Here is a 26,106-nt window from a genome sequence, read left to right on the forward strand (position 1 = left end):
AGAAAGGAAAATCGTAGGCCGATTTTTCTAACTGCCCCCCCCCAAACCTAAATACCATATTAACAGTAACAGGAAAATCATTCTAAAAATCACAGGCCAGCCAGGGGGCCGCGTGACATAAAGAAAGTGTGACCCTGACATCATAAACGGAAATCACCAGGTAAGCTATGGATCCACTTTTCATGACTTCGGGGTAGGAAAATATATTTTGAAAAAGACACAGAAATACTGATTCTAACAGCAAAGGCTGATGGATTCTACTCCTGCCAAATTAAGGACACTTTGGATGAGGTAGAGAGGAACTAACGGAAATTACGGTCTTAAGGACTTAATAAAAACGCAAGTGCTGCTTCTCAAAAAGTGAGTTATTCTCAGAGGAAGATGCAACCCCTCGACTGTGCTCATATCAAAACAAGACAGACTTAAAAATAAGTGAACCCAACCGTGCACTTTTGAAGCCAGAAAAGAACAACAAAAGAAATCCAAAGGAAATACGGCGAGAGAAAATAACAGAGGAGATTAGTGACACAGAAAACAAACAAAAAACGTGGACAAAATCAAGTGCTGATGTTTTGAATAACCTTTGACGAGGCTAATAAAATAGAGAGCCCTGCAAAAAGCACCAAGAAACAAAGAGGACACAAATAAACAGAACCGGCACGAAAGAGATGAAAAACGGGATCGGGAAGAAATTAATCCTCCGCATTTGAAAACCTCAGTGAAATGGACACTGTTCCAGGAAAACATTTTTTAGCAAGGCTGGCCCAGGAAGAAAGAGGAAAACTCTGAACAGGTCAGTAACCGAAAAGGAAGATGAAATGGGAAAGCCCTGTCCTCTAAAGGCATCCAGGAGTGACAGAGCTAAAAACAAAACAAAGACAACTAAACGACAATTATTAGCTAAAAACCCAGGACGACATCTTGATGACCTGACAGTGGGGACGGCCTCCTCAACCGGTCGGCATGGCGGAGCCCGAAAGGTCACTGGTTGAGAGGGTGTGACGATGACCGGCGTGTCCGCTCCATTCACGGGCGTGAGAGGCCCCGCGTGGGTGGCCGGGACGCGGGACAGACTCCCGCGCGTCGGCAACACGTGACCGCGGGGCAGAACGAAGGCCCGGCCCGGAGTGTCGCAGGAGAAACAACGTACTAAAACGTCCGGGGGACACAGCAGCGAGATGCCCGCACGTGCCCAACAGGCGAGAGCGAAACCCCAGAGTTCCGCAGCATCGGCGCTGGGGAGGCCGTGGGGTAACCCGCGCGCGCTCGAGCGGGGGAGGTCGGCAAAGGGGGTGCCCTTTGGACGACGGTCTGCTAGGGCCCGTTAGGTCTGATCACGTGCACGTTGTTATGGCCACGCCTCTACTCCCGTTCTCGTGCGGAAAAAGAGGAAAACGTATTACGTGCCCAAGAAGGTTTACACAAAGATGTTCATTTCAACATTTAACAAACAATAGCGAACAAATGTTTGCTGTCTAAAGGTCCCGGATGGGCCGATGGGTTATAAGGAGAGCTGGGAAATAATAGTAAAAATGAACAAATTAGAGCCGTATAAATCGATGCGGCTCAATTCCAAAACCATTGCTGGGAGAAAAAAGCAAGACAGAAGAATCTGTACCACATAAAACACGACGTGACCCAGGGCCGGGCACATCCAGGCGCACGAAGAATTTGAAAACATCTGAAGGACACAGGCCAAACCGATGGTGTCGGTGGGGTGCCGAGGGGTCCCTGGAGGACGGGGCGGGGGGAGGGGAAGGAAGCCAAGGGGGAAGTGGATTAGAGGGAGCACTAACTTTATCCGCGGCGCTCTAAATATTTAAAAGGACAATGAATGTGACGTTTGTGTCATTATAGTAATAATAAGGGACCTCGTTGTGGTGGAGCAAAGGTGTGTTCACAAAGGGCTATGCGCAGGCGGGGCCTGCAGTTATGCATCGTGCGGGATGTTTGAACAGGTGCCTGGGCACAGCCTCGAGCGGGTGCGGAGTGAGTCAGGGCAGCCGGAGCCAGGGGCGGGCCCCGGCACCCTTTCATTCACTAAGCCTTCCCTGAGCACCTAGGAGGATTCTGCGAAAGCAAGCCATAGTTCAAAAGCCTTTACACTGATGTTTGCTCACGCCCTAGCTGGTCTCAGGCATCTGTCTGCATGAAGCAAAGTGAGATTTATTGCAGAAGGAATGCACTGAGAAAGAATAAGCTAAGGGTTTGCAAACAAACAAACAAACAAACAAACACCTCCTCTGCAAAAAAAAAAAAAAATCAGGTTATTGTTTTGAAAGGTTTTTAAAAATTCCTGTATTCCTCTGTCATAATTAGACTCAGCGACTGTAATAAATACCCCAATGGTATTGGTTTAAATGAAACAGAAGTTCATTTTCCTTAAATAGGAGTCTGGACACAAGTAGTCCGGGGCGATACTGAGGTCTGTGCTGTTGGGGACCCAGGCCCCTTCTCTCTTGTTGCTCTGTGTCCTCCGCGTAGGGCTTCCACCTTATAGTCTCAGATGGCTGCTGCGGTTCCCACCATCACAACCTCGCGCCCGCGTGGCAGCCAGCAGGAGGCAGGAAGGACGAGTAGAGGGCTCGGCCCTCCGGTCCACGGGCACAACCCATATAGCGCTCGTCACCCCCGTACTTGTCCGGTGGATAGAACTGGCTCGCATGGGCCCTCTAAGCTGTGGGGAATGCGAGGGACTTTCCCTCCATCTGGGCAGCCAGCACATGGCTACACCTGGGGCTTCTCTTCCCAAAAGACAGGGGCGGAAGGGATACTGGGAACGATTCGTTCCTACCACACCTTCCTACATACCAATGACCAAGCCTGCGGAGCAGCTGACGGTGATGTCCACACACCTGGTTGTAGCTTCTGCGCCCGGGACATTGTGGGAGGCCACAGGGACGGGGTGGGGGACGGCAGAGCAGGAAGATGTGGGCTCGGATCGCCCACGCTGGGCCTGGCTGAGGGGCAGGTGCGGCCGACGTGGGAGATGTGAGGCCGCCCTGCAACGCCCAGCTGGCGGCACAGCAGGGGTGGCGGGCGAGGCCTCCGGTCAGCGTTCTGGAGCCAGCCCGCTTCCTGCACTGCTGCGGACAGAGCCCAGGACAGCAGCGAGGTCGCCAGCAGGTCGCCAGAGGGCAAGGTGGCCTGCAGGAAGGCCGCAGCGTGGATTCACAGGGACGGCTGCCAGCTTCAGCAAATACAGGATCCCGATCCATGACGAATTCCAGATAAACGAGGAGCAATTGTTTGGTGCGAACATACCCCACGTTCTGTTTGCTGTTTATCTGGAATTCGAATTCAATGGGGTGTCCCGTATTTTACCTGGAAACCCTATAAGGCTAGGGTCTTAGGAGGCTCAGCCAGGCCTCAGAGGGGTCTGGAGCCTAAGCAGGGACCAGGGTGAGCTCAAGGCAGACGTGGGACCTCCAGGCTCATCCTGATCCCCAGAGAGACCAGAAGCCATGTGGGCCCACCCAGCAGAGGCCACGCACCTGACTCCTCCCCCCCCCAGGGAGGGTGTGTGGGCAACCTGTGCCTCCCTGACCTGCCCCCCCACCCCACACACACAGGAGCAGAGAAGGGAGGCCCTGGTGTATTTTTTCCCCAAAGACTGAGCATTACCCAAAGGCTATTTAAAGTATCCCTAAGAACTACGGTTTAGTTACTTTAACCACTAAGCTGCAGGTGAGCTCTCAGGAACACCTGGTTCAACTCAGACCAAATGAAGATTCCACATCTTTTGTGCTCAACTGAGCACAGCTGTGTGAGCTTGGCGACTGGGAGTGACCAGTCCTCCCAGCTGTATGGCTGGAACCCCTCTCCTACACTTAGTCACCTTCCCCACTCTCCCGGCTTCTGGAAACTTTTTTGGGGGCCTCATAAAGTTCAAAGCCCACAGCCAGGACCAATAAAGAGGCCCGCTCAATGCTCAACTCGGCTGCAGGCCAGCCCCGGAACTGCCAGGGGCACAAACAGGCGTGGGGGCTGGGCTTGGAGAGGCTCAGGCTGGCCCAGGCTCGGCTCTGTGGGGCCCAGCGCCAGTCCCGCCTCCCAGGCCCTGCTCCTCCTGTTCAGGCCTCTCTTCTCCTTGTTTACTGTGAACTCCTGTGCCAAGAAGCCCGGCAGGTGCCACCCCGTCACCTCCAGGGGCTGGGTGCGTGGGAGCCCTGCAGAGCGCAGGTTTGAGGGCGTAGAAAAAAAAAATGCGTGCTTCAGTGGACAGCTGTGCGAGGCCTACTCACCGCACACCTGCTATTGCGGACCGGCCTTCCACTGCCTTCTTTACAAAGCGCAGGCTGTCTTGTGGAGCGGTTCTGGGATCTCCCCCGCCTCCACCCTGAGAAAAACTGGTTCCGCCTCTATTTACAGTCATTTCGATATTCCCGATCTATAAATGGGGCTCTTTTGCGATTCACTTTTGAACTGGTTATAACACGTCTAGTTCCTCCGTTGACTAACGAGTAGAATGGTCTTGTCCATATGTATACCTAAATGAAAATTACGATTTCACCTTTTTCTGAAAATTACCTGTGAACAGAGGTTAGACGGACCGAGTTCAGATTCATGTCTCCGACTCACTGACTTTGTGGCTTTCGGGAGATTGCCATCTGAAGAAGGCGTCTGCTGGGGACAGGGGAACGCGCCGCAGGAGCCTTGGGCTCCCTGGGCTCCCTGGACTCCCTGGGCTCAGGCCCCGCCCCCTCCGAGGCCCCGCCCACCAGCGCCCGCTCGCTCCGAGGCCCGGCCCCGCCCCTCTCCGAGGCCCCGCCCCGGCCCCGCCCCCGGCCGCTTCCCGACTACAAAGCCCGGCGGCGGGGCCGCGAGCCCAGTCGGAGGCCGACGTCCGCGTCGCGCGCTCCCCATTGGCCGGCGCGGCGGTGGCGGAGGCGGGCCCGGGCCTGCGATTGGCCGGCCTGGTGGCGGCGGACGCGTGTGTGTCATGGAGGCGCCGACGGCCCCCGACCCCGCGGAGCCGCTGCGGCGGGAGCGGCCGCCCAGGCGGAGGTGTGCGGGAGGCCCCGCGGGCAAGCCCTGCGGCCCTGCCCCGCGGCGGGGCGGTCGGGCCGGGGTCGGTGGGCGTCTGGCGCGCGCCCCGAGAGGCGGGCATGGCCGCTCCCGGCGCAGGTCAGTGGCCTTTGGCCCCCACGGCCCCGCTCCACGGTGGGTCCTGTCCCCGGCAGCCAGCCCCTGCCGGGAGCAGACCGTCCCTCATAGCAGCAGGTGCCGGCCAGGGCTACCAAACTGGGCGACCCAGAGGCGGGGGCCGGCTGCGAACCCTAGCACGCGGGCAGGAAGCCTCAGCGTCCCCATCTGCGAAATGGGTTGAAAACGCGAACCTTCCCTGGCATGGATCTCCCCAGAGGGCCCTCGCCTGGCGTTTGCGATGGCTCAGTGGAGGCCAGCTGGTGTTATTAGGCTAATCATGCTGGACAGGAAGCGGGTGGCCTGGAGCCGGGACTTCGACGTGATCAGGAAGGAGTGACCTGAAGTGGGGACTTTGGAGTGGACAAGGAGGGGGTGGCCTGGAGCAGGGACGCAGGGACTTTGAAGTGGGCAGAAAGGGGGTGGCCTGGAGTGGGGACTTGAAGTGGCTCTTTAGGGAGAGGAAGATTTCCGTAGGTGGAGAGTAGGAATGGGGAGACGCGTGTCCCAGTCCGGAGGAGCTGAGTGGGTGAGGGCACAGGCATGACGGGACGAGCACGTCCTTGGGGCCAGCTTCCTCCTTGGGGCATCTGCTCACCTGGCGGCACTTAGGCGCACAGACGTGGCCGTCTTCTGTAGCTTTGTGTTTTAACCCAAAGGAGAGAGACTGGTGGGCGTTTCGGACTGGGTGGCGATGGGAGGCCGACGGGTGCTGGCCGGCGGGGAGGGGGAGGGCGGCGGAGCGGAAGAGGGCGGCGGAGCGGAACCCGAAGAGGAACGGCATCTCAGTGGCACGTCCGCTTGACTCTCTCGTCCCTTCCACACAGCCCTACCGTTCTCGGGGTTCCCAATCTCTTCCGAAGGTCCTGGGCCAGTGTTCAGGCATGGCAGATCCTGAAGGGGAAGCTTCGCCCACAAAAACGGAAAATAGGAGTGGGGTGTTGGCAGATGAAAGCTGTTTGATTTGTTTATACAGGTTTCCAACTTAATTGTCCAAAGGCGTTCCTTTCTCCATTAACAGCCCTCCGTGACAACCTGGTGTCACACCCCCTGACGGCCCTCCCCTGGGGATTCAGGGCTCCACGGAGCACACTTAGGGGCGTGTGGGCTGTAGAGACAGCTGGCCCCTGTTCTCAGGCCCATAAACTTTCCAGTTTTCGGAGTTTTCCTGCTCCTTTGCTTAGGCTATAGCAAAACCTGCGAGACAGGTATCTTTGGTCTCTGCGGGGTGAAACTTGGGTGGCTGTTTTAGAGGGTAAGGTGTTCATTCCCGATGAGGGGACAGACAGGGTCCGCGTGCCTGGCCCAGCAGCGGCCGGGCCTGTTGCTAACACCAGTCCGATGCTCGTTGCCACGGTTGGCATTAAAAACGTCAGCCCGAGGCTGCCTCCCGCTCCGTGACTCAGTGGGGCCTGGTGCACTCTCTCCTCTGTTCCTTTTCTTTAGAAAAAAGTTCAAACTCTCTCTTTGCTTAGAATCGAAGAGGGTCCGCCAGAAGCAGTCTTTCGGGAAGTGGTCAGTTTCACCCCGGCCCCTCTGCGAGGTAAGGACGACAGAGGCTCTGGACGCCATCCCCATGCCCACGCTGGGCCTTCTGGGCCAGCGCCCACTTTCCGAGTTCTTGGTGGTTGTCCGAGCACCACCCTGAGCCCCCGGTCGCACCGTCTCCCTCCCCCGACCAGACAGATACTATGACAAGGACACCAGCAGCCCTATCAGCTTTTACTTCTCGTCACTGGAGGAGCTCTTGGCGTGGAGGCCCGGCGAAGACGACGGCTTCCACGTGGCCTTGTCGCCCCCCGAGGGTCGGCAGCCGCCTCTGCGCAGCGGGAGGCCGCGGACCTTGCTGTGCCATGACATGATGGGCGGGTACCTGGACGACAGGTGAGGACCTCGCGAGGACAGCGTTGGCGCTTATTTTTGCTTGCTTTTCGTTGGTGGAGGAGCTGGATGAGGAGTCGGGGGACGGGCGAGACCAGAGTGCCACAGTGTGGGGAGCAGCGCGGGCCTCAGGCCTCGGAAGAGGGGTTGGCTCGGCGGAGCCACACCTCTGTCAGCTCGGCGACCGGGGCCGCCTGCATCCGAGTCTGGTCGGCTGGCCAGGCCGCAGCCGCAGGGCACCCTCCTCAGTGCCTGGCCGGAAAGCTGGCCCTCCCCCGATTTCTTTGCTGCACCTTCCTCACCTGAGTCTCGCCCCCCCCCCCCCCCCCCCCCCGGGCCTGCTGGCCGTGGCCTCGGGTGCGGCAGGGCGGGGCGCACCCCTGCGGTCCCGAGTCGCTGCGGCATCAGCTCACAGACCTCAGGCGTCCATGAATCATCTTGGGCATGACGGTCGAAGGGAGGGCTCGAGCCAGGGCTGGCCGTCAGGTGCAGATGGGTGATGAGTCCCGGGTGCCCGACGTGCAGGGAGACTGCCTGCAGGCGCCGCCCCGTCCAGACACGGGGACACACTCACTCGGAGCTCTGGCACGAGTCCTCGCGCCTCTCCTGCGCTCTCACGGAGGCCACACGTTCCGTCCATCGGATCCGAAGGCAGACGCCTGCGTGGCCCGGTGACGTGCGTCCCTGGAGACCTGTCCTCCTAAGACGAAGACAGTGGCTCGGTCCTGCCTCTCGCCCCAGGGTCTGCACAGTGCCGGGGACAGAGCCGGCTGTCGGCGCTGTCGGCCTGACGGGGGCCTTCTCAGGGGCTGCTCTGCCCCCGGGGCCTGACTCGGCTCTGCGTCCCCATCCAGGTTTGTTCAGGGCTCGGCGGCGCAGAGCCCCTACGCCTTCTACCACTGGCAGTACGTCGACGTCTTCGTGTACTTCAGCCATCACATGGTCACCATCCCCCCGGTGGGCTGGACCAACGCCGCCCACAGGCATGGGGTCTGCGTGCTGGGTAAGCGCAAGGACGCGGCTCTGGCCCACACAGACTCCTCAGCACACCGGCCTGCCAGGTGACTCAGCGAGGACAGGGCTGTGCTCTGCTGCTCCTGAGCCGAGCGCCTCACCTCGGGCTGCCCTAACGGGTTAGGACATGTGGAGGCAGACTCGTTCTGGGAAGGACAGTAAATGTCTTCAGCTTTGTAGGTCACTGGGTCACTGTTGCGACCACTCATGAGGCAATAACCTCCATGGGTGACAGGCAAGGAAGTGGGCGGCCGCGTTCCAGTAAAACCGTTTATAAAAACAGGCGGTGGTGGCCCAGCCCTGGGCACAGCCATGCTTCTTGAGCGTCCGCCGGCACCCAGGCCCTTCGCCGGCTTGCTGACGCCCACGGCTGGGCCCCAGGGTGTCTGATTCCCAGCCGAGGGTTTGAAGGCCTGATGGGTTCGCAGGCCGCAGCGATGCCGCCGCTGCAGGACCCGGGCTGCGCACGGCCGGCCGGGGGGTGGGGGGGAAGGCCTGACCTCGCCGGTCCCCTGTCCCGCAGGCACGTTCATCACCGAGTGGCAGGAGGGCGGGCGGCAGTGCGAAGCCTTCCTGGCCGGAGACGAGCGCTCGTACCAGGCGGTGGCGGACCAGCTGGTCCTGATTGCCCAGGTCCTCCGTTTCGACGGCTGGCTGGTCAACATCGAGAACGCCCTGAGTGTGAGCGCGGCCCCTGCCTGGCGCCCACCCCAGCCCGCTGCCCCTCCCCGCGTCCTCGCCTCGCCTCGCCCCGGCCCACACCCAAGTGGCTCCCTGAGCAGCGGCAGGGGCCACCGCTCGTTTCCAGTGAGGGCCAGCTCCCCGTCTCCGTCACATGGAGCGAGACGGAGCCTTGCCCGGCGCTGCGTCCGGGGACCTCATGCGGCTGAGCTTGCTTCCCCGGCTCCTGCAGGCGACACCTGTCCTCTCCTGTCTCTGCTCGGGCCGCACCCGGGACTCGCTTTCGCGACACCCTCCCCTCTCATGCGGTTTGCCTTCCTGACCGCCCTCTGTGTCCTTCCTGCTTCAGAGAGGAAGGACGGTCGGGTGTCTGCCTGGACCCTCCCCTCGGTGGCTGTGGGGTGAGGGCCTTCAGGGACCACGGCTCTTTTGGGGGATCTGCGTGCTCCTGGGATTAAGCGTCCCCTCTGTCCTGTGCCAGGCTCTTCTCCTGACAGACACCTCTGGGCCTCACGGAGGGTCTCGTCTTCGTCCCTCTCCCCAGGTGACCGCAGTGGAGAACATGCCCCGTTTCCTCCAGTACCTGACCACTCAGCTGCATCAGCGGGTCCCGGGGGGCTTGGTGCTCTGGTACGACAGCGTGATCAGCAGCGGGCAGCTCAAGTGGCAGAATGAGCTGAACGCACACAACAGGTGAGCCCCGGGCCGGCGGCCTGGGCGGGGGCGGGGCGAGGAGGCAGTGCCGCCCGGTCCCCTGGCCGTCAGCAGGCCAGCTGGTGCCCGGTCGCCACGCCGTGCCGGGGTCGTGGGCCATGGGGTACGGGCCCGGCCCTCGGTCCTGGCGGCAGCCACGGCTGCGCCACGCGTGGACGCAGTGTGGGAGGGGGGACGCGGCGGTGCTGCGCGGTCCCCGGCCCCTCCCCGGCCCCTCCCCCTCCCCCCTCACCCCGGCCACGCCTCCTCGCAGCGTCTTCTTCGATTCCTGTGATGGCTTCTTCACCAACTACAACTGGCAGAAGGAGCACCTGGAGCGCATGCAGGGCCTGGCCGGGGGGCGCCTGGCCGACATCTACGTGGGGGTGGACGTGTTTGCCCGGGGCAACGTCGTGGGCGGCGGCTTTGACACCAGCAAGGTGGGTGGTGGCAGCGCGGCTTCCAAGGCTCTGGTGTCCCTGTGACCTGTGTCCCATCTCAGCTCAAAGGAAAGACAGGCGGCAGTTAAAGTTACTCTTCCCAGAGTGGGGAAACTGAGGCACCAGGCAACATCAGTGTGCCCCGACTCCCACCCGTTTCCATGGGCAGACGGAACTTTTTAGACAGGTGTTGACGGGCGAGCACCTGGGCCCGCCGCGGCCTCGCCTTGACTGGCTTCTGCTTCCTTTCGGACGACATCCTCTGAAGGACACTGAGCTGATGTCAAACCCGCCAGGAGGTTTCGGGGACGCCGGAGTCCCCTTGCACGCTTCCCCTCACGGGCAGCTCAGGGCTCAGGACCGGGGCGGCACCCTCAGTGTGGGAGCTGCTGGTTTAACGATCAGCGAGGTTTTTCCGGCAAGTCCTGTCGGCAGCGAGGAAGCGGGGGGCGGGGGTGCCGGGGTCGGTGCTCCCGCTGTGGGTGCGTGTGGAGCGAGCCTGTCTCCTGGCCCGGCACCCTGTCCCGCTGGGGGTGCCGTGGGGCGATCTCACTGACTGAGCACGAGTGATTACGTTAACCCCATGTTTGAGACCCTCTACCCCCTGTAAGTGTGGTGACAGAACTTCAGGTGTCACGAGAGGGAAAAAGGTGTGGCCTGGGAGCCCCACCTGCAGACCCCCACCTGCAGACCCCCGTCTGCTGGCCATTTCCAGCGGTAGCGCCCACTTCTGCCCGTCTGTGGGACTACAGGGATGATCCCGAGAACCCCCGAGTGGGGCTGGAGGGCGTAGCGGGCAGCCCCCGCCTCCCCTTTCCAGGCCGGCCGTGGAGCCCACCCGTGTCTGGGTGTCGTGGCCCACCCAGCACCCTCACCGCTGTGTCTGGGTGTGTCCCGGGGAGCCCCACCCCGCGTCTGGGTGTCTGGGAGTGGCCCACCCGCCCAGCATCCTGCCTGGCCGCTGTCTCTCCAGTCGCTGGAGCTGATCCGGACGCATGGCTTCTCAGTGGCCCTGTTCGCGCCTGGCTGGGTATACGAGTGTTTGGAGAAGAAGGATTTCTTCCAGAACCAGGACAAGTGAGTCCCGCCTGGCCCGGGGCGTGGGCCCGCGGCAGTGAGGGGCCTCGGTGGCTCCTGTGGCTCCTCCAAGTGGTGCAGGCCTTGCTCCGCAGGGGTTGGGTAAGGCAGGACGGGGGCGTCCAGCCACCTGGGCTGCTCCCCAGGCAGGGGGCCCTGGGGACCAGGCTGCCTGCAGACGTGCGCCTCCCGCAGGTCCGCGTTCGGGGAGGCGCAGCCACTCAGGAGGGGTCAGCCCCAAGTTCCGAGGACGGCGTTCCGGGGCGCTGGGGCCCCTGTCCTCGGGACCTGAGCCGCTGTCTCTGTGCGTTTGTTTCCCCGCAGGTTCTGGGGTTTGCTGACGAGTTACCTGCCTACACACAGCATCTGCTCCCTGCCCTTTGTCACTTCCTTCTGCTTGGGCTTGGGGACTCGCAGAGTCTGCTATGGCCAGGTGTGTGGGCCGGGGGGCCGGGGGCGGCGGGGCTCCTGACTGCGCCACGTCGCGGCAAAGGGGCCGCCTTTCCTCCGCGTCCCGGGGCCTCGGGGTCTGCGGGGGGGACGGCGGTGGCCCTGTTCCCCCTCAGTTCTGCTTTTCCCTCCAGGAGGAGGCGGTGGGGCCCTGGTACCACCCAGGCGCCCAGGAGGTGCAGCCGCTGTTCGGAGAGGGCGGGCGGGGCCGGGTGGACATGCACAGCTGCCTGGCGGACGCCTGGAACGGGGGCAGCTCCCTGCTGCTGCGGGGTGCGATCCCGCCCGCGGCCAGGGCCGTGCCCGTGAGGTAGGTGAGTGAGGGGCCAGCCCCTCCCAGCCTGCACCCCGACGGCTCAGCCGGGCGGGCGGAGGCCAGAAAAGACAGAGCCGAGATCTGTTTTATCGCGGTAGGAAACAGCACACGCGTCCCGTCTGGACCGGTGGCCAGCGCGGTGTGGCTGGTGCGCACGCGGTGGCAGCCCCCCGCAGGCCTCTGTCCTCTCGCGATGCCGGAACTGTCCCCCTTGAGGAGCAGCTCCCTCCCTGCCCCGGCCCCGGCCGCCACATCCCACTTTCTGTTTCTGTGACGTCAGCTGCTGTAGACACCTCCTGCCCGGAGGGTTGCGGAAGTGAGCCGTTCCGGCCGCGACAGGGTCTGGTTTGGGGGAGGGCTGTCCCCAGCACAGGTGAGCAGGACCGGGCAGCTGCCCCGCTGCTCCGGGGAGGGGCTGGCAGTGGCCTGGAGCCGGCCCGGGTTCCTCAGTACGGTTGTCCATGGCCTCTCCTCACAGGACCCTCCTCCTCCAGGTTGTTCTCGCTGCAGGTCCCAGCGCCACCCAAAATCTTCCTGTCCCTGGTGTATAAGCTCGAAGGGCCTTCGAACGTCGAGGTCGCTTTGGAGCTCACCACAGGGGATGTGGGCAGCTGCCATGTCGGCGGCGTCTCGGCGTTGAATGGTGAGGGCAGGTCTCCCCCTTCTCGGGGCATCTCGGGGAGACGAGCGCAGAAGGTGCAGGGGTCGCGGGGAGCTGGCGGTGCCGGGCCATCCTGCCTCTGCTGCTGACCGCGCCACTGCGGCCAGCTGCGGACAGGGAGAGTCTCCTGTCAGCCAAAACCTCTGGCCCGGGGCCTGCCGGCAGCGCGGCCTGCTGGGCGGGGGTGGACGTGTGCCTGCGGAGACCTGGGGCGTGGGCCTGGCCTGCTGCCGGCCATGGCATCGAGGGGGGACGTCCCGGGGGTCAGGGAGAAGCCGGGACAGTGCGGCATGGCCAGCCCCGGGCGTCCATTCCCGTAGCTGCCTCCCGTCTGCCCGTTGTCGAGGGCCTGGGGCCACCAGCGGTCATTTTGTCCCTGGACCCCCCTGCTCAGTGACACTTTCCCGGTGGTTTCCTCTGGGTCCTTTCTCTCAAGTCTTGTGTCTCCCACCCCCACCCCTGCCCCTTGCAGCAGAAACCAGCTCCAGGCACAGCCCCAGGCCCCTCCGGGTGCCCCCCACCAAGCTGGCCAGATGGACGGGCCGCTGCGGCCAGCATCTCAGCGGGGGCTGGGTCCAGCGGTGAGTCCCTCTCCTTCCTGTGGAGCCCCCCGCAGGGGGCGCCCACACTGTGGTGAGGGTCGAAGAGCGAGGGGTCCTCCGTTGAGAAACCCCGGAACTAGAGGGATGGCGGGGTCCCGGACTGACCACTTGAGTTTTGGGCTGCTCCCCAACACACGCCCAGGAAACTACGGGGAGCAGTCACGGGGTCCCCGCTGACCACAGGGCCCACTTCGGGGTGGTCCCCCCGCCTCCTGTGACCAGCCACGTTTGCCCGGCAGCTGCTACGAGGTGAGCCTGCGTGGCTGCAGCCTGCGCGACCTCTTCGTGACTTTCTCTCGGCCTCCGGGCAGCCGGGCGGAGGAGAGCTTTGTCTGTCGCCTTGGAGAGCTCCAGGTGAGGGCTCCAGGTGTCACCTCGTGGGGGAGAGCGGCGCCAGCTGAGTGCCCCCGCCTCTCCCCGCCGGCTCAGGGGCCTCGGGGCGCAGGGCGGCCCGCGAGCCCCCCGGGCGCTCTGGCTGTACCTAGCCGCCTCTCTCCCGCCAGGTGGTGGACGCTGAGAGCCTGCTGAGCCCCCTGCCCCGCGTGCAGGCCACCTCGGTGTCGCATGTGCGCTGGCAGCGGGCGCCCCCGCAGGGCGAGGGCCCGCCCTCCGGGCTGCGGCTCAGCTGCACCCTGCACTGGTCCTTCCTCCCGCGCCACGTCCGGTGCTTCCGGGTCCACTGCGGCCGAGGCGCAGGGGGGGCCTCTCCTGGCAGCGGGGCCCCGGGGCCCGAGAAGCCCACGTTCCTGGGCCTGGCTTTCGTCAACCAGTACCGGGTGGTGGACTTGGCAGTGGCAGCCGCTGAGCCCGGCCAGGACGGCCGCGTGGAGTTCCTGGTGGAGCCTGTCCCCAAGGAGGGGTTCCGGGTGCCGCAGGCCGAGTGGGACAGGGTGGCCATGCTGTACTCCATGCCTGGCACCTGAGTGGACATTAAAGCAGTCTCCCGCCTCATGGCTCAGGCGTCTTGGGCAGCGGGGCCGCGGAGCATGTGGGCAGTCGGGGAGGACCCCGGGAGCTCGGAGGGCTGTGGGCTGTAGCTCGCGGGGTCAGTAGCAGGAAAGCTGAGAGGTCAGCTCGCTGGGCTGACGGTTCCGAGGTGCACGGATCCCGTCTGTGTCCTACTCATCTCTGTAGTTCCCAGTGAACTGGGAAAGGGTGTGGGAAAGCCTAGTCCAGAAAACTCTGCACGGGGCACTTCCTAAGAGGCTGGGGTGGTGGCCTCTTCTCCGCAGCAGAGCAGGCGGAAGCCAGCTTCGGTGTGGCAGGCTTCGGTGTGGGTTCTGAGGGGTGCAGCCCCGCCTGCAGCTTCGTGAGGGGGCCCTGGGCTGGCTGTTCCCTCACACCCTCCCAGTCTCTCCCACGGCAGGCGCCTCGGGGAGGGGTCTGCAGGGCTGCGTCCAGGTGTGTCGGGGCAGCAGCCCCCCCCGCGGTCCCCTCCCCTCCCCCCTCTCCCCCCTGCGTGTGGCCGAGGCCGGCCAGTGGCTCTGTGCGGGGAGGAGGGCCTGAGTGAGCCGGGTACGGCTTCTCCAGCCACACAGCTGCCCCGTAGACAGCTGGGCCACCATGGTGTTCCCTGGGGTGGGGTCTCTCCACCTTGGGTAAACCTGCTTCTCTCCAGGGCCCAAGAAGGGCCCAAGTTCATTGCCTTGGAGTCTCGCCCTAGGCCTCCTGGGCCAATGATGGGGTTACTTTGACACCCCCCTGTCCCCAGCCTGTGCTGCTGGATGTGCAGCTAAGGGCTAGGACACTGGGGTGACCTCCCAGCTGCCGCGTGGGGGCCAGCAGGGGGTCAGGTCGGTGCGCTTGGCTTCGCGCTGTGGTGAGGGGAGTGGCCACCAGGTGGCAGTGCAGCCACACCGCCACCCCCGCTGCCTTCCACGCTGGCCTCCAGGGCCACCTGCCCTGCCCCGCTGGGTGCCCACGTCACAGAAACCCTCAGTTCCTCGGCCTTCCTATTGGAAACGATGTACTCTTCATGTCCCACGTGTGTGGCCCGCCGACTCGGCCCGGTTCGGGGAACAGGCTCCTGCAGGGCGGGCTCGGCCCCTGCTGACTCCGAAACAGGCCTCCGGGGGGCGGTCGCCCCTGCAGCTGTGACGTTCCTGTTTTGACAGTCCCTGGAGCGCTTGGAGCCTGTCCCGTTTTGAACCAGGGGACCTGGGGCGGGGCTCCCTGAGTCCTCAGCGGTGGGAGCCGGTGGGGGCGGACGGGGCTGGGCGCCCACGAGCAGCACAGCCACAATGGCGCTGCCCTTGGTAAAAAAATGCGGGTTCCCCCGAACACTTTACGCAGAGGAGGAGGGGAAATTTATAGTGGCAATTATTTTTTCACAGTCTGGTGAGCAAGCAATTAGAAGGAAGGGGGTTTGGCAGAGTGTGGGGTGGCGGCAGCTCACCGCTCTGCTCCACTGATGGCCGGGCTCGTGTGCAGGAAAATTAGTATGTTGGCCTTGAAGCCTGTGCCCCTCTGGTGGCTGTAATTGCTCTGAAATAAATTACCCGACACTGTGAGAAATGGACTCGGTCTCGGTGAGATGTGTCGTGGGCTTGGTGTCAGAGCTGGCCCGTCCCAGCCCCTCGGCTCGAGGCATTAGGCTCCTGGTTTGGAGCGTGTGACTTCCCTTCCTGGTTCTCCTGCCTCTTTGGGGGTGGTGGGAGGGGGGCCCCTCCTCCATGCCAGCTTTCCAGGAACGGGACCCACACCAGCCTGGAGCGGTGGGCGAGACCTCGGGGCCCCGCCCCCTGCCCCCACCACCAGTGGAAGCCGCCCCAGCTCTGCCCGCCGCCTGCCTGTCCTGGGGCCACTGGGGGAGGCAGTCTGGAGGAGGGGGCGCCCTCGGGCGACTTGGCTCCAGCAAGGGCTGGCTGCGTCCTGGGACAAGCTGCCAGTCCTCTGGTGCCCACCACCCTCTGTGCCCCGTAGCTGCCAAACCAGAAAGAATCGTCCTGGTTTGAAGAAAGAAACCTTTATTAATAATTTAATAATAATACTGCTGATTTGAATGGTCACACCTCGGAAGCGTACGGAATGGTAAGAAAGGAAGCGGGGGGCCTGGCTGCAGTCCGGGGGGCCGGGGGTGGAGCTGCTGCAGGAAAAGGGTCCCGCACGGTGGGGGCTCTGTACAGAGGACAGCCGGCGGGCCGGGGGCTATGTACACCGGATAGAAAAGGAGACGCGCCCAAGGAGCGTCTGAGCGGATGCAGAGTACAAAGTGAGGCGTCTGCGCCAGTGTCGTGAGGCGGGGGTGGGGCCACGTCGGGGTCCCGGGGGCCCCGTCAACTCCCTGCCTGGCCAGAGCTGCCGGCTGCGCCCGCTGTCCCCGGCCCGGCCCTCGGGGCCCATGCACCAGGCTGGCTCCCAGCCTGGCCTGGCGGGCAGCACAGGGCGGGCCTTCCCTCCCGCCGACCGGGCCCCCACTCTCCTGCATCTGTGGGTCCAGGAGTCAATCCCGAACCGGCAGCCCAGGAGCCCCCCAGTTCTGGAACCGCATCAGCCCTTGGTGTCGGGGTCAGACCCCGGGCTGCTGGTCGGGCACCCTCTGTGGCCTGTGGGACACGGGCGTTGGTGGCATGGCAGGGGGGTAACTGGGGCCAAGAGCAAGACACGGGGAGCGGGCGTGGCTGACACCAGAGCCCTGGGACTGGAAAGCTGCCTCCCCCCCCACCCCCGCCTGCCCGGGCCCAGCCATGCCCTCCCCTGGCACAGCCGGCGACAAAGGTCAAGGCCTGTGCCCACTCCACCGCCAGGCCCCACCGCCCGGCCCCGTGCAGCCCTGGACGCCGCAGGCCGGGAAGGGAGGACTGGCCGGAGCACGCGGCCCTGCCCCCTCGTGCTCCCCCTGCCCGGGCAAGGGGCGCCTCCCACCCGCGCTGCCGGGTTCGGTGCTCGCGGCTGCTCCTCGCGCTCGCGGCCGGCTCGCGGGACCGGACGTGGTGGGTGCTTCTTGGTTTGGTTGGTTGGTTGTTGCTTGGATCTTAGCATCTTTTTTTGTTTTGTTTTCTGTTTTGTGATTTTTTTGTGTGTTTTTTTGTTTTTGCCCTTCGCGGTCCAGGAAGAAAACGGCAGGATTTTTCACTACAACAGAAACAGAAAGGTGGGACTTGCAGCGTTGCGGAAGCGCCTGCAGGCGTCCGGGGCGGGGCTCGCCCCCCTCAGGGTGCCCCCCAGACCCGGCCCCCCTCTCAGCCTTCAGGACTTGTCACTGTGTGAGCTGGGTTTGGAGCAGGGGTCTGCGCATGGGGACAGAGGGCATGGGCTGTGGTGGAGAAGTGGGGGGCAGGCATGGAGGGGCCACAGGGACCGCGGCGGCCGACAGGCCCTGCTGACAGCTGAGGGGGCAGAGGTCGGAGCCGGGTGGGTGGTCACGGGGTGGCCTGGAGTGAGGCGGCTGAGGAGGCTGTGGGTGCTCTGGGCAGTGGGAGGCGAGGGGGCCGGGCACCCAGGCTTGGTCTGCCCACCCCGCCAGCAGGGTGGCGGGTCACGGCCGGGCCGGCGGGGGCGCGTGCCCCCTAGCTGGCTGCCGGCCCCCCGAAGCCCGGCTCTGGCACGTCATCAGCACCCCAGGGCCCCGCACCTCTTTCCTGTAATGGAGGTGCCGGGCTGGCAGGTGGCAAGAGCCTGGCCTACTCGGGCAGACTCTTCCAGAAGCTTCCTAGGCCACCTCAGCTCCGCCCGCAGCCCCCAGACCCTCCCACACACCCCAGCGAAGGCGTGAGCCCAGGAGAGCAGAGCTGAGCACCAGCCTCCACGAGGGGGAGGGGGGCCGACACGGAGGGCCGTCCCCCCGGGAGGCCCGAGGCGGGCATCGCCCTGCTCCTCGCCTGCTCTCCCCCTCAGGATCCCCCTCTGAGATGCACTCCAATTAAAGGGTGTTTCTGAGCTCAGGGGAAGGGACGGAGGCCCTGCGGCTCCGAGACAAACGGCAGGGCCCGGCGGGCCAGGGTGCACGCGGAGGGACAGCCCTCGGCCATGCCAGGGGCCCGGCTGTGAGGCCTGCAGGCCTCCCGGGAGGGCGGTTCCCTCCTGCACATCCCCTCTAGGGAACCCCCGAGGCTGGTGGGCTCCTGCAGGACCAGCGGGAAACGGCAGTTCCAGCGGGACGGGCAGAGGGCAGAGGCAGCGACTCCTGTTCCTGGCTGGGCACAGGTCGCAAGGGAGCATGCCGAGGCCGTGAACCCAGCGACAGGCGGACGGGAGCCCCTGGCGCCCGGCACCCCGGAGGGTGGGGGCGGGGACTGTGGCCCAGACTGGTGGAGGTGGCTTCCTGGGCCGGGCGTCTTTTGTGGCTCTGCAGACCCCAGGGATGGGGAGCCGGTCGCCCTTGTGGGTGTGGTGCTCGCGCCAGCTCTCTGGGAAGGTCCTCTGCCCAGCCTGGCCCCTCCCCCACGTGCATACTGTACCTGAAGTGGCGGGGGGGGGGGGGGAGCAAGGTCAACAAAGTCAAACTAGGAACCAAGCTGTCAGACATACGGGCTTAACCAGGGTCAGAGACACACAGGCCGCCGCGGGGGGAGACCAGCTGGCTGGAGGCAAAACCTATGGACCTGAGAGTCGCGGGGGTCAGCGGCGCGGGTCGCTGACCGGGAGGGGCGCACCGCCCTGGTGGCAGTGGCTGCTCTCGGACTGCTGGCTGGGGTGTGTGCTAGGCAGCCACAGTGAATGCTGGTAGGGGCTGGGCCTCTTGCTCGCAGGGGCTGAAGCGGCTGCACCCTCCTCGGCAGAGGCCAGCCTGCAGCATCAGAGACGGAAAACAGCCCGTCAGTGTGGGGGAGTGTGGAGGGGGAGCAAAAAGGAAAGAAATGAGGAAAAACAAAGGGGAACGGCCAACTCCGGCTTCCTGCCCCCTCCCGGTCTGCCTTGGGGAGAAGGGGCGTGGCTGGCACAGCGGGGGGGCCCGGCCTCTCCCGGTGGTGGTCTCCACTGGGGTGCCTCTGGGTAACGCGGTTTGAGATGTCCTTCGGAGCCTCTCTGGGCTCAGACCTGGCCTGTCACTGCTCCTTCTCCTTCACCCTGCGGGTCTCTGAGCGAGAGCCCCGCCTCCTCCGCGCCCAGGGGGCTGCTGCACAGAGGGACCGGCCCCCCACAGATGGGGGGCCTCCTATCAGGGTCCCCTGGCCTGGGCTCCACCAGGAGGGGCTGCGCCTGCTCGCCCGGCTCAGGGGGTGTTCTGGGCCCACTCCTCGTCCTGCCGGGGACGGCAGCTCTCTGGCACTCCTGCTCGCGCACGTCCTGGGTCTGGGAGGCCACCGTGGGGACTGCCTGCCCCAGGCACCGGTGTTGCCAGAAAAGTTGGTGGAGGGGGATAGAAAATCTTAAAAATAAAAACCGAGAACGTGAGAGAGCACCCTCCGTGAATTAATGGACGCCCGTAGCCAGCGGCTGCTCGAGGGCTGCGCGGACCCTGTGAGCCGCAGGTTCGGGGCCTCCATTGGGGATGGGGGTGCCCCCCAGAAAGGCCTGCTCCCTGTGGCTGCCAGCAGTCACTGAGGGCTGCTTGGGATGTCTGAGGCTCTTTGAAAATCAAAAAAGACAATGAAAATTGGGAGGACGTAATCAAACCAAAGGAGGCGGAAAAAACACACTAGCTCTAGACTCCTTCCCTCCTTACTCCCCAGAACGTTTCCATCTTGATGCCGGACGCTGAGCTAGCTGAAAACTGACCCTGCGGGGGCTGGGGGGTGAGCGTGGGCACAGCTGGCAGGTGTCCACTGGAAGACTTTGGGGTACAGAGCGAGCTGGGCTGCGTGTGTTGACAGCTGGCCGCCCCCCACACAGACACACTGGCCCATGAGGACCGTGGCCCTCTTCCCCTCCGGAAGGCTGCAGGCAAGGCTGGGGAGGGTGGGCCCTGCTGCCCGAGTAGAGGGCCTGCAGACCCGGCCCCGCGCCGCAGAGGGGTCCAGGAAGGGGGCCTGGGCGAGGAACGACTGGGGGCTCTTGCTCCCCCGCCGAGGCGAGCGAAGGGGCAGCATGGCGGTGACGGCGGTGATGAGACAGGCCTGGCGCGACGCACCCACACGGGGGGGGGGGGGAGGGGCGCCTGCCGCGGACGTTCCCTTTGCTTTGCCTGGTGGCGGGGAGGGGGCCGGGCACGACGTCCGCGGCCAGGCTCGGGACACGGAGCTGCAGCAGCCGCCCCGCAGAGGGCCCGCTGGCCTCCCTCTAGCTCCGCAAGGTCACAAAGGGGCAAGTCCCCTCCAGTTCCAATCCGGGCCTTGGTCCTTCCAGCCACCAGGCCGCGGTCACTGGTCAGAGGCCTGGGTCGTCCTAAGGGCCTGCCCGCCCGCCCGGGCCACAGCGCTGTGCCCTCCTCGTCACAGCCGGGGCCGAGGGCCAGGCTGGCCCGGCCTCTTACCATGGTTCCGATGCTGTAGGTCGCCGTGGGTCCGATGGCGTGGTGATAGGGGTCGGCCGCTGCGTAGACTCGGCCGTAGCTGGGAGGCGGCACAGGGAGGGGCGGGTGAGGGGGGCGCGGGCCTCCCCCCTGCTCCCCTTGTCTGGGCGTCCCCGGCGCGGGCCCACCCGAAAGGGCCCCGTCCCTGCCCGCACGCCCTCCTTGCCGGCATTCCGGCCCGTTTGGGAGGAAGCGTCCAGAACACTCTGTCCCGTGCGCTGCCCTGACCAGGGCCCCCTGTTCCACCAGGCGCCATGAGGAAGCGATGAAGGGGTTCCCAGGGCGGTGTGGAGCGAAAAGGAACCTCGCTCCCCAGAGAGTGCAGTAGAGCGAAAGGGAGGGGCCCAGAGGAGGGAAGGGAGAGCCCTGCGATTGTGGGGGGCAGGGACACCGCGCCCCCCGTGGCCCTCCTCTCACTGGGCTTGCTTAGCACGTGAAATGCCGGCTTCTCAGAGGACGCGGCCGAGCCGTGAGGCGGCCTGACAAGCACCCACGCGCCGCAGTCGTGGCGAGGCTTCGGGGAGGGTGCGGGTCAGAGGGCGCCGCCTGCCCCTGGGAGGGCGGGCCAGGCGGTCCCCAGGCCAGAGCCAGCACCATGGACAGGAGCAACGGCTGCCCTCCGTGAAGTGTCCACCACGTGCCCCGCGCAGGGACTGGCATGCTTCCCCGGGCGGGGGCCAGTGCCCGCGGGGAGAGGTGCCAGGCTGGGCCACCCCCCTGCAACGCCCCAGGACCCGGCTACGAAACGAAGCCCGCTGCCCGCCCACCAGCACCCGGTGAGCACAGCTGGGTGCCGAGGCCCACCTGGTCTTACCGCACCCCGGGGGCCGGCGGGCGGGCACGGTGTGCCCTTCCCGGAGCCAAGGGGTCTCGGACCTGGGCACACCAGGCCACCGGAGGCGTGCAGGGCACACGCGAAGGCTCCTGGCTACGAGCTTGGGGGGGCGGTCAGGCCTCCAGGGTTGAGACTCAGAGGAGCTGCTTGCTACTCGAGAACTGGGGGGTCCACAGTGCCCCCACTGTGCAAGTACGAAGTGGTTACAGAAGATGGGGGGCCTGCTGGCTTGGGGTCTCCATGCCCATTCGGACCTGCGCCCTTCTGTGCCCTCTGGGGCGAGGCGCCCCCAGGCCCTGGGCAGGGGGTAAGTCTGCCCGTCTGCGCCCAGGCCTGCGGGGACCGGGGACACTGTGTCACCTCCCTGTCCCTGTCCCACCCGGCCCAGCTCCCGCCCCCAGGTGGTACCTGTCACTGTAGGCGGCTGCAGCAGCTGCCGCTGCTGCGGGCTGAGCGTATCTGTAGGCCGTGTAGCCTCCCTGCAGGGGGCGGGGGAGGGAGAGACACACAGGGCCTTAGCGGGCGGACACAGCCTTTCGACCTTCACCTTGGCCAGTGACATTGGCGGGTGCAGGCCTGGGGGCCCCTGGCTTCTGCCAGTACTATGCGCTCAGGCCTCGCGGATGGCGGAGAGGTGGGGTGTCTGTAAACCTCACTCGCTCTCTCTCAGTGACCTGCGCACACAGCACGCGCTGGCGGGCACCGGCGTGCCTGGCTGTGTGCGGGGCTGCAGCACGCGGCAGGTGAGCCCCCGACGTGGACGCCAACAGGCGAGGAGAACCCACGGCTGACTCTGACCGCCCTTCCGGACCCCGGGAGGGGCTGAGAGCAAAGGGCATTGGCTCAGACCATACCCTGGCACAAACGAACCTCGTAGCGGGCCAGGGACCCGTGTGGGGTGGGGGTTGCCGGCAAGGGCTCTGAGCTAGAGGAAGCAGGAAGTGCCACCCGCCCGTGAAGGGAGAGGAGACAGGACCCCACCCCCGGGTCTGCCCTGGAGGCCTTGCCTCCTGGTCCCTCTCCGAGCCTTGCCCTCGGGGGTCACTCAGTGACCCCAGTGCGGCCGCGGACCGGGGAGCCCTGCGCATTGAGCCCCGCCTACCCCCCTATAACAATGCCTCGTGAGATGAGGGCGCCCCAACACTGCTCCCGCCTGAGGACGGACGCCCAGGTCCGGCCGTGTGAGGTCCTGGGGACGCGCCTCTCTGGGCAGGCGCGGGGGGCGGGGGGTGGGGGGAGTGGGATGGGGCGGGGCGGACGCTGACCGCCCCCAGGAGGAGGCCGAGCCCCAGGCCTGGGCGGCACCCCCCCCATCCCCCCCGGGCCGCCGCACTCACGTAAATCTCGGCGCCGTAGAAGCCGTCCTGATACACGACCCTGGAAGCAAACGGACAAGAAAGTGGCGGCAGCGCCGGGGAGGCGGGGCAGGCCGGCTCCGGAGTCTGCTGCGGGAGGGCGCAGGGGGCCAGCCCTGCCCACGGGACCGGCGTTTTAGCAAGCGTTTGCTCCAGCGCCCTGTTTTGGTATAACGATACAGTGACCCCCTTGCTGGCCGGCTCCTTCCTGCAGCAAACCCAGGGCCCCCCCGGCCTGGCTCTCCCGGCCCCGCTCCTCCCTGGGCAGCCGGCCCCCACGGGGGGCGGGCACCGGGCCGGGGGCAATGGTCCGGGAGGGCCTAGGGCAGGGCCTCGCCGGCCGCCAGGGCCGACCACGCCCCACCACAGCCTCTGGCTGGGGCCCTAAATGTTCCCTGCACGCCAGTGGCCCTTGGTTCCCCGCGGCAGGCCGCTGCTGTGTGGAGGTCTGGGGGGCACCACAGCGAACCCCCCCAGTTATGGAAAGGCTGCCTAGCCCCTCTGGCTGCGCAGGCCTCCCTCCCTGCGCCCCGCGGACCTTTCTCCACACCTCCCTCCCCTTGGGCCCCCAGACACTCACGCTCCGTAAGTCGGGATGGGGGGCGGGGGCGGCGCGGCCCGAAACGTGTTGTACACAGCCCGGCCCCGGCTGCGTAAGTGCGCGCCCCTGTAGGCCACGGCTGTGCCGGTGGTGGGGTAGGGGAACCCCGTCACTGCAGGAGAGGGGTCGGGAGAGGAGACGGTGTGGGAGGGGAAGGTGGGGGCGGGGCGAGGCAGCCACGCTGGCCACGCCAGGCCCGATCACGCCCGCGTGCCACGTGCCTGCTGGACCACGCGTGCGGACCACCCCATGCGGGCCCCCCAACTCCGCTCGCCGGCCACGCCCCGGCCACGCCCCCACGGCCGCCAGCTCTTCCTGGCCAATGACGACCGCCCAGCGCCCAGCAGGCGCCCCCACGGTCGCCCACGGTCCGGCATTTACCTGCATAGAACTCAGGCCCGTAGACCGCGCCCACCACGGGGTTGAGCTTCCAGCCTAGGGCAGAAGCGACAGTCCAGTCACCGTCTTCCCCTTCCCGCCCCTGCATGCTACACCCGGGGAGCACCCCCACCTTCCGGACACCAGGCTGAGCCCCAACAGGGCTGTGAGAGGGCGTGGCCTCTGCAGAGAGCTGGCGGGAACCCTCGCCCAGCAGGCTTTGCGGGTGCTGGCGGCGGGAACACCGACCCCCGCCTCTCCCCATGCTGCAGCCTCGCTGGCTCGGCTCCTCACCGCCTTTTCCTAACGGCCGAGTCTCTCCCACAGCAGCCCTCTGGCCGTCTTGATTCTCTTCCCATGTGGCCCTCCCCAGCCTGTCCCCAGGCCCCCCCTCCCCTCTAGCCCCAGCCCCAGCAGCTTGGGGTCTGTGATCTCTGCAGGAGAGTCAGGACCCCGTTTAACCGTCTGCAGGCTCCCAGCGCGGATGAGGGGTTCAGGCGCATGACAGCTCAGTTGTGGGCGAGCTGCGTGGTGTGGGCGCCAGGCTGCCCCCGGGGTTGGCCAGAGGCTGCCAGACAGGGCTTGGCCTCTGGCCACGACCTCCTCCCACCCCTGCCCCAGGGTCGGGTCCCGGGCAGAGCCCCCCAGGGCCGTTCTTCCCAGGGCTGGCTTCTCTCGCCGCGCTCCTGCCCGCCTCTCTCGGAAGCCGCCGTAGAAGGGGCCAGGGCGGCGGGGCCTTCGGATGGGGGAGCGGGCACTTCCTGAGTGCTTGGCCATGAGCCACCCCTCCGGAACCCACCGAGCTGGGTGTCGCACCTCCCACTTCACAGATGTCCAAGCGCTGGCTCCGGGACATGCGGCCTCTGGGCCTCATGGAGCTGTCATGCGGCACAGCCACATTCGGAGCCAGCAGTGGGATGCCAGACCCGCGTTCCCGGCCGCTCCCTGGCCCCCGGCCATAAGCTGCGCCCCGGCCTCTCTCCCTGCGGCGGGCCTCTCAGGGCCGGCTGCTCTGGGCCAGGCTTCCTGTCCCACCAGAGACCCAGGGGCACGAGTGAGTGTCTGCTCCTGCCCGAGGCCTCTGGGGACGGGCACCAGCTGGCCTTGAGTGGGCTCTGGCCCTAGCCGTCCAGATGGTGTGGGCAGTTCTCAGCCTCAGCTGGAGTCTGGACAGTGTGGCAAAGGGCTGGGCCAGGCCAGGCCATCTGTGGGTGGCAGGCTGCACCTGTGAGCCCCAAGGGCAGAGTCTAACAGCCCCAGGGCTGGGCAGGAGGCTTTGCTCCTCCCGAAGGTCCACTCTCCACACTCTCCACGAGCCTGGGGGCCACCGGCCATCCCCAGTCACCCTCACACCACTGCACGGTTGTTTGAGTCTGAACGTTACTGCTGAGACTCTGAAATCTTCTACAAATCTCAGGTGAGGAGGGAAGAAACGTGTCATCTCCTGGGAAGACCTCTGGCCCCGAGAAGGAAGCCTTCTTAGTGGGAATCCACGAGGGAGCCGCGTCCAGGAGCCGATGGCCAGAGCCCTGGGCCCCGGGCTTCCTTCCCAGCAGCTCTGCTGTGGCCGCTGGCTCCCTGCCGCCCCCTGCCAGCTCCGGAGTCCTGGCTGCTGCTCCCCGTTTCTCTGGCTTCCCGGCACCTCCACTGTCACAGCTGTCCCCAGGGCGCTGTCGGGGACCCCAGACCAGGGGCAGCCTGAGGCCCTCTGGGTGGCCCTCGTTTCTTCTGCAAACAGTACCACCTGGCCGAACCCGGTGAGCTTGTTTTCTAGTGCGAACTTCCGCCCACTGGCCAACGGGCCCGAGGGCTCTGCCCCCTCCAGCGCGGCCAGGCGGGCCCGCCACACGCCTAGGCCAGCAGAGCCCGCGTTCGGAGCGGCTGGCCCCGGCCGGCGAGGACGTCCACGTGACGCTGTCACGGGAGCGGGACTCGTCCCTCTCTCCACCTGTCATTCACACGGCGTCGGCTCCGTTCCGTGACGAGGCGTGGTCCTTCAGGGGTGGCGTCTGCTCTCAGTCTCGTTCTTGGTCCGGAGGTCAGGGGCACGTGGCTTCTGGGCGAAGAGCGGGCAGCTGGCTCCGGCGCAGCGCGATGACCACCCAGACCCCGTGGGACGTCCACTGCCGTCCCTTCTCGGGCCCAGCACAGATGACAGACACCCGCCCGGCACTCGGGACCCCGGCAGAGCCGGGAACCCCTGGGCTTTGAGAGTCCTTGAATAAGCAGGATGGAAGCCACGACAACCAAGTCTAACTCAGGACGCGGGGGGGCTCTGTGGCCGGCTGCCCGCTGTCCTGCCAGAGGCATCCAGCTGGCCCAGCACCTGACGCTCACGGGGCCGGGGGGGACGGGGCGGCTCCGTCCACTCTGTCCCCACCGAGCGTGAGAGTCGGAGCCCGCTTCCTGAGGGGAGCGCCGGCCTGACCAAGCGGGGCTGCCGTCCCTGGCAAGGGGACCGGACCCCGACAGGGCCCTGCCCGAGCCGTGCCAGCCGCGCTCAGACCAGCGCCTCGCCTGGGGGCGTCGACGCACGCGGTGGCAGAGGACGGTCCTCCCGGCGGCCGGCGCCCAGCAGCAGCGG

General features: G+C 65.6%; 2 protein-coding genes across 17 annotated transcripts in view; one reads left to right on the forward strand and one right to left on the reverse strand.

Annotated features, from left to right (window-relative positions):
• The first annotated feature begins 4,914 nt into the window (after positions 1-4,914).
• Positions 4,915-15,478, forward strand: ENGASE (endo-beta-N-acetylglucosaminidase). 2 transcript variants are annotated; one of them, XM_036222666.1, is made up of 14 exons: positions 4,915-5,163; positions 6,621-6,688; positions 6,828-7,029; positions 7,881-8,029; positions 8,564-8,721; positions 9,266-9,414; positions 9,689-9,854; positions 10,828-10,931; positions 11,256-11,364; positions 11,516-11,691; positions 12,192-12,340; positions 12,831-12,939; positions 13,200-13,314; positions 13,464-15,478. In XM_036222666.1, exons 1-14 carry the CDS (start codon positions 4,943-4,945, stop codon positions 13,881-13,883), a joined length of 2,295 nt encoding a protein of 764 aa, XP_036078559.1. In that variant the 5' UTR covers positions 4,915-4,942; the 3' UTR covers positions 13,884-15,478. The 2 variants fall into 2 exon arrangements, with proteins under 2 accessions (XP_036078559.1, XP_036078560.1); XM_036222667.1 differs by having other exon boundaries at positions 12,834-12,939.
• A 425-nt stretch (positions 15,479-15,903) lies between these two features.
• The window catches only part of RBFOX3 (RNA binding fox-1 homolog 3), a 217,995-nt gene continuing 207,792 nt past the window's right edge, over positions 15,904-26,106 (reverse strand). For 13 of the 15 annotated variants that reach the window (XM_016143268.2, XM_016143270.2, XM_016143271.2 and 10 more), the window contains 6 exons: positions 23,526-23,579; positions 23,124-23,256; positions 22,526-22,703; positions 21,597-21,667; positions 20,315-20,393; positions 15,904-17,034 (listed from right to left, as the gene is read on the reverse strand). In XM_016143268.2, coding sequence (XP_015998754.2) covers positions 17,032-17,034; positions 20,315-20,393; positions 21,597-21,667; positions 22,526-22,703; positions 23,124-23,256; positions 23,526-23,579 — 518 coding nt within the window. In that variant the 3' untranslated portion in view covers positions 15,904-17,031. The remainder of the gene's footprint in view (positions 17,035-20,314; positions 20,394-21,596; positions 21,668-22,525; positions 22,704-23,123; positions 23,257-23,525; positions 23,580-26,106) is intronic. The other 2 variants (XM_016143274.2, XM_016143273.2) reach the window with 1 other exon arrangement.

Source organism: Rousettus aegyptiacus, unplaced genomic scaffold (assembly GCF_014176215.1).
Source record: "Rousettus aegyptiacus isolate mRouAeg1 unplaced genomic scaffold, mRouAeg1.p scaffold_m13_p_6, whole genome shotgun sequence".
NCBI classification, from domain to species: domain Eukaryota; kingdom Metazoa; phylum Chordata; class Mammalia; order Chiroptera; family Pteropodidae; genus Rousettus; species Rousettus aegyptiacus.